Source organism: Trematomus bernacchii, unplaced genomic scaffold (genome assembly GCF_902827165.1).
Source record: "Trematomus bernacchii unplaced genomic scaffold, fTreBer1.1, whole genome shotgun sequence".
Lineage (NCBI taxonomy): Eukaryota > Metazoa > Chordata > Actinopteri > Perciformes > Nototheniidae > Trematomus > Trematomus bernacchii.
Window position 1 is genome coordinate 2143778 of NW_022987778.1, and position 7174 is coordinate 2150951.

The window sequence follows — 7174 nt, forward strand, 5'->3', positions numbered from 1 at the left end:
AAAGCACCCACTGTCCCTAACGAGGGATGCCTCTCTCTCTCAGAGCTGTGTGACAGCGCCTCCTGTGGTGAGGTGTTCCTCCTGGCCTCTGCAGCGCTGGCTAACATCACGTTCTTCGACAGCATGGCCTGTGAGATCCTCCTGCAGCTCAACGCCATCCACATCCTGCTGCAGGCCTGCAGGGACCGGCAGAGGGTCGACACGCCCTACTCCAAAGACCAGGTGCAGCACCAGATCAGATCAGATTTATGCACTTTACCGAGTCCTTGTTGGGAAATGGTTTGGTTAAAGCTGCATGAAAACACGTCACTGCATATGAGTTCAAGTTAAAACCCAAAGGAATGATCAGTAGAAAGTTACATACATAGGAAGGATACTCAGGGCCGTCCCTGGCCAACATGAGGCCCCACGCAAAGTTATATGATGAGGCCCTCTGTTTCGCGAGCGTCGACGGGAGGGGGTGCTAGTGGCACACTAATTGCAGCGCATAGGTGCGCCGCATTTTCGGCTCAGTTGAGGCACCCTCCGCAAGATGAGGCCCCCTCCGCAAGGTGAGGCCCCACGCAGTCTGCATGATCGGACTGTAGGGAGGGACGGCCCTGAGGATACTATATACATTATACAAGTGTGCAAAAATAGTTGCACGTTGGTCACCTCCAACAATCTCTTGCACTACTTTTCTATTCTGTTTCTTTTTGCACAATATTTGTTGTTTGATGTCTTTTATATTTATGTTGCATCGTTGAAAGAGCCTGGTACTTAAGTTTTTCTACACTACACTTTAGCTACTGTGCATATGACAATAAAACCTTTGAATCTTTAATTGTTTTTAAATCTAAATGCATTGTGGTAGAGTGTTGGTACCATAGTTACAAATTGTTAAAGGTAGGGTAGGTAAGAATGGAGAAACCAGCTCGAATGCGCTAGAATTTGAAAGTATTGCCCAATGAGGGCACGAGATAAGTTTGTGCACAGATGGAAGGCTGACAGGCAGGTAGGCCATCCAGTTATTTTAGCCGGGCCGGCTCAGATGATTGGTCGTGCTTTTTACAGTACTACTGCTTCCACAGATTTAATGTATTTATTGTCAAAGCATTTAATGTATTCATTGCTATCGGGATGTTAAGAGCATTCCATGGAATATAACACAGTGTTTCTGAAGTGAATTACATACCCTACCTTTAAGGGTGTAATTATGTTTTGACCCTTTATTGTTTTATTCTCAGGTGGTGACCATCTTGGCGAACCTCTCAGTTCTGGAGCAGTGTGCTCCTGAAGTCCTGCAAGACCAAGGTACACCTTCTTACTCTTATTTAAAAATACAGTAATAATAATAATAATAATTCATAAATGGACGTTGCACGGTCACGAAACATCTGTGTAATTCTTCCTTTATCCTCAAGATGGCAGCTTCAGACTATAAGGGAAGAAGCCTGAAAGTGCTTTAATAAAACATCAACCTACTGAGCATATGCACATAATAAAAAATAAAAATAAAATACCTAAATACTATTTTAAATAATTTAGTTATCCCTTCAATTCAGTATTTTTTTAATTTAAATGTTTGCATGCAAATCTACCCCGTTAAACATATTCCATTTAATACAACCCAATTAAATTAATCATGTTAATAATAAAATACACGCAAAGACTTTAATTGTGCCAGTATCTGTTAAATTGAACAGCATTTAAATTCTTGCTCTAATATATATATTGGTCCTTCAGTCGATAAACATTTATAAATGAATCTAAGGGCTTGTTATTGTTTCCTTTACAGAATATTTATGCAATTTGACAATGACTTGCCAAAACTGTTCATGCTTTTATAATGAAGTTGTGAATCTCAGCACTTATGAAGAATAACTTGTAACCCTCACTCTGCTGATTTTATCTCACCTCGATCTTTTTCGTAGCGTTTGATTACGCTTTCTAACTGCACGGTTGGTTTAAATCCTTTTAGAGAGTGGTTGTGTGAAATTGGGCTTTTTTCCAAATCACCTGAGCACTTTGTTATGTCTGAGTCTTTTTTTGCTTATGTTTCAATTTGATGTGTTTGTTGGCTTGTGTCTGCCGAAACTGTCGGTTTCCTCTTTTCGTTCTTCCATAATCTTTTCTTTGTGTGTTTTACTGTAACTTCTGTACCATATGTCTTCCTTTCTGTGCATCAAAGATGTATCTATTATCTATTGTACAATGCCATGTCTTTTTATGCTGCTGCAACACCAACATTTCCCAAATTGTGATCAATAAAGTCATTCTTATCTCGTCTTATCTTATCTCTGTTCCCCTGACACCTCTGAATCTTTGGTTTCATGCTAATCTGTAGGATGCTTTATGTCTCTTCCCAGGAATCGAGCGCCTGCTGCTGCTCCTCGGAGAGAAGCCGTCCTCCGTCAGTCCATCGGAGGGCGCCGCCTGCGAGCGAGTTCAGCAGAAAGCCGCTGTGACTCTGGCCCGGCTGAGCAGAGACCCTGAAGTCTCCCAGATAGCCATCCAGCTCAAAGGTAGGGCAGACATGAGGATTCCCAATAACACTTTTGATGATTCCTCCCATCTGACGCCTCTTTATAAAAGCATTCGGTCGAGAATGTGTGGGTTTTGGGCCTCATTTGTCTCCTGTGTGTGAAAATTAAACATTAAGTTAGAATTCAATTTGCCATTGTGAGAAGAATAAAGTATTATTCTGCCTATATTCTTCTTCTTGAGAGGAGCAAATATACTGTAGTGCTGAAAAACTGTAAAACACAACACTTAAAGGTCCAATAAACCCTGCTGGCAAAAAGTTAAAAAGCCTTGAATCAGTTTTATGGAGAAATTCTTAAAACACAATCCATGCCTATGTGATTCAAAATGATTATCTTCTGTGTGACCAAACGGTGGAAGGAGACCCCGGAAATAGACTATATTTCAGTCTTGTGACACAGTAGTAATTGAAAGGGTTGTAACTTTGTCATTTTGATAAAAAAATTTGGTTAATATTGAGCATACGACTGGATGAATGAAGAATGATCTGTTGTGTGAGAGAATGCAAATAGGGCTTTTGATATAGATTTGCTGCTGGGGAAACGGCCCCCTGTAACCTCTCATTATCAACATTTTACTCAGTTTTCGGATTCCCTGTTCATCGTACAGTACATGCATGCGTCAAAAACACTAGTTTCTCAAACAGCATTTAATAAGTGATCAAATAAGCAATTTTCCCTGTTGTTACAAATGTAGCTGCTCTGATGCAAGAAAAATGTGATCTGTCAATAAAGTGTTATCGTATCGTAGGTAAAAAAGGGTAATGCCATTATAACAACTCCATTATTCACTGCATTGTAGTTGGATCCTATTTGTCATCATTCTTGAGGGAGTTAGTGAACAAGTATTACATTTTTCCTTATTAAACGTTTATTGACGTCTTAATCTTCTGACATTTTTATCAACATCTGAAAAAAAAAAGTGTTTCTACTCTGAATGTCTAAGCGATTGCTGTCTCTGTTCACATCTGTTTATATTTGATATCAAAAGGGAACATTTGTAACGCTTATTTGTTTCCCTCCGCTGTCTGTAGCTGTTCCTCGTCTCATTGAACTGTGCCGCTCCCCCACTGAGAGAAATAACAGCGACTCAGTGCTGGTCGCTTGCCTGGTAGGTACAAAGTGTGTGTGTGTGTAGCCTTAGATATGTTTGAACGACTCCCTGTCATGAATGCAAATATCTAATTCAAACAGCCCATCTCAGTCAAATACTATACATTTTCAGCTGTACTCGCTATATGGTACTTACATTAAATAGTACAAACTGAGGGCATTATACCGCGAGCCTGCATGTGTTTAACATCAGAGCACAAATGACTGTCCAATTTAATTACATCCACAGGGCAATGTGTGAGAATTGAAAATATATCACACCCTCCGTATCTTTAAGCCATGTGGAGATAGCTGACGGATCTCAAACGTTGTATGTTTTAAATATGTACATATCATGAATAAAAGCCCTGCTCGCCTCTTACTGTATCACTCTCTCATTCTGATCATGATTATTAGGACCAGATGAGGGGATTTGAAGCCCATAATGGTCAGGGTCTTAATTGGGCTGCCTCACTCTCCTCCTCACTGTACTCTCGCTCGTCCATTCAAATTAATGTGATTCTATTTTATCCCTTTTATCCGAGGGGTCACGTAGAGCAATTGTAGGTGTTGAATTTGTACCTTCAAAGGTTTGCTGAGCTTTCACACTTTTGTAATCATACGTGTTGGAGCCTCTGCTGGGTGGATTGGCTGGAGACGTCACACACATGTTCTCCTGAAAACACATGAGGAGGGTTTGAAAAAAGGACATGGTGGATTATTGGAATAGGTTTCTTGGAACTGGATTTAGTGCAGTATAAATACATTTGGAGATTTTGACTGGGACTCAGACACATAAGGGGTTTTGAGGGGTTTACAATAGGATAAGATCATATCAAATCAAGTTTTATTTTTATAGCACATTTTTAAAACGATTTTTATTCGAGCCAAAGTGCTGTACATACAATACAAATACTTTACAATAAAGACACTTTACAACAAATACAACAGCACAGTTTGTACAGAATATCAGTATGAGAAAAAACGATAATATTAGGTAAGGTATTAGGTAAGATAATATAACAATATAACATAAGATAGGATACAGTACAATAAGATAAAACAGGATAAATCAGATGAAATGAGATTAGATAAGAAAAGGTAAGACAAAAGTACACAAGATTTATAAGCATACAAATAAGGGAATACTTGTAAGTAACGGTATGAATAAAAATAAAAACAATAACATAAGGTCATGTTAGTGTTTGCATACCACAGTACCATCATTAGATTACATTAGATACAATTCTGTGTCCTTCTGATTCTCATTCAACTTCATTGTCATTGCAAAAAGCACAAATGCTGAGAGCAGTTAGTGTCTTACCAAAACAGACAGTACAGTGCAGTGTAATCTATAGAAGGATATAGGTATTAACATATAACAAGCTAAAGTATATACAGTATGAACAGTACATATGGGTATGAAGAATATAAATTTAAAGATATATAATTATCGGCTCAATAATATCATGCATTATGTGTTTTACTGGTTTTACTCATACATACAGTACTGATGTGTGTTTGCCATCATTATTAAATTACCTTAGATACAATTCAACCTTATTGTCATTGCACAAAGCACAAATGCTGAGACCAGTTAGTGTCTTACCAAAACAGACAGTGCAGTGCAGTGTAATCTATAGAAGGATATGGGTATTAACATATAACAAGCTAAAGTATATACAGTACATATGGGCATATATATAATTATTGGCCGAATAAGATCATGCATTATGTGTTTTGCTGGTTTTACTCATACATACTGATGTGTGTGTGTGTGTGTGTGTGTGTGTGTGTGTGTGTGTGTGTGTGTGTGTGTGTGTGTGTGTGTGTGTGTGTGTGTGTGTGTGTGTGTGTGTGTGTGTGTGTGTGTGTGTGTGTGTGTGTGTGTGTGTGTGTGTGTGTGTGTGTGTGTGTGTGTGTGTGTGTGTGTCAGGCTGCCTTGAGGAGGCTGGCAGCGGGGTGTCCAGACAGCATCGAGGCGGCGGACCACCAGCAGCTGATCAAACCGCGACTCGTGGACTCCTTCCTGCTGTGCTCCAACATGGAGGAGAGCTTTGTGTGACGCGCTGCTCAGGAAACAGAGGGCAGAGCTCAACTCCTGCGAAAAGATGGTGTACGTTCACCGTTTCATGAGAGGAGAGGACTAATGAGCAGCGTCACTCATGAGCAAAGCATCCATTCCCAAAGCAGAGCTTCGGTTCGTCACTGAGAAGGTGTTTTTTTGTCCGAAAATCATGCAAAAATGTAAAAAGATTGTGTCAGCTTGCATGAATCCAGAAGTAAATGTACATACATGCATTGCCCAGTGCAACCAAGGGACCTTATTAAATGCTATGAATGTGTACCGTTTATTTTGTTCCTCTGGGAAATGTATATCAGTAAGCATTTTGTACAATTTGACAAATGAAAGGATAACCTCCAGAATGAAACGCTTTATATTCTGCCACTGTGCAATTTATTCGTACAATGTCTCAATATATTGTCTACGAAGCATGTTGGCTATCTGAGAGACAGAGAAAGAGATTTTTCAAGAGGATCGCACGGTGAAATGCCTCCGATACAAATGATCCGAAGCATCTGGAGTACCGAGATTTCTGTCTGCAGAAATTCTCTTTATTGTCTCAAAGAAAATATTATCTGTTTTGTGTTTTCAATCAGAAGCCACTTCACCTTTTAAAACTAAATTATTACAGTTGGAATAACTTCTTTTCAGTTTGATGTTTGAAGGCCTTTATTCACTATTCAACGCGCATTGTGTGGCATGTTGAGTTATTCTATTAAACTTTTCATGCCATTGAGTCAAATGTTTTATCCACCACTGGAGAATGAATCTATACAAATGGTCTTGGATTTGAATAAATAAATACTTTTTATTTAAAAAGAAATACCATTGTTGTATGCCATGCATGGAATAAAGGCAATATTCAGTGTCATTCTAGTGAATTACTGTCACAAAGCTGTTTGCTTCTTTATTAAAAAGGGTATATAAAGTTCATCCATAAGAACTTTACTGAGAATGTTTGGAACTTGCAAGAACACCCAGATAACATATAGAAGAGTTTGCTGACAGAACAATTGAAAAGGAATACAGGGCCACTTCAAATTTGCTTTTTTTGTTTTGAGATAAATATCAGAATACAGAAAAAGTCTGAACTCAGACTAGCTTGTGAACTCACTGTAAAAAAATAAACCGATTTTCCTTGGTGGAGACCAAAATCAGAGCGAAGAAGACAATACAATTTGGACTTATTACATTACATTACATGTTACTTGTTAGACGCTTTTATCCAAAGCTGCGGGGTTTGAACCTGCAGCTCCCTTGATCCGAACACCATCGCTCTATCCACTGCGCCACACGCCTCCTCGTATATTCGCCAGGTGGCCAGAAATAAAATATAATGTTTCTCAATGTGTCGATTTTGTATTTATAACCTATTACCCCCAAATGTCCAAAAATCACTCATTGGAAGTTTTAGTTGACATGCACACCTAGTGGACTTCTGAGAAGATGAAACTCTGGGTGTTTCTCAATGTCGAGGACGCTTGCTTGGTAGCAC

General features: G+C 39.1%; 1 protein-coding gene across 1 annotated transcript in view; it reads left to right on the plus strand.

The window, feature by feature from the left end:
• The window catches only part of LOC117497214 (protein inscuteable homolog), a 47646-nt gene extending 41096 nt beyond the window's left edge, over nt 1-6550 (plus strand). Inside the window, 5 exon segments of the mRNA XM_034149088.1 lie at nt 44-222; nt 1227-1293; nt 2349-2504; nt 3557-3633; nt 5551-6550. Coding sequence (XP_034004979.1) covers nt 44-222; nt 1227-1293; nt 2349-2504; nt 3557-3633; nt 5551-5679 — 608 coding nt within the window. The 3' untranslated portion in view covers nt 5680-6550.
• Nucleotides 6551-7174: the final 624 nt, after the last annotated feature.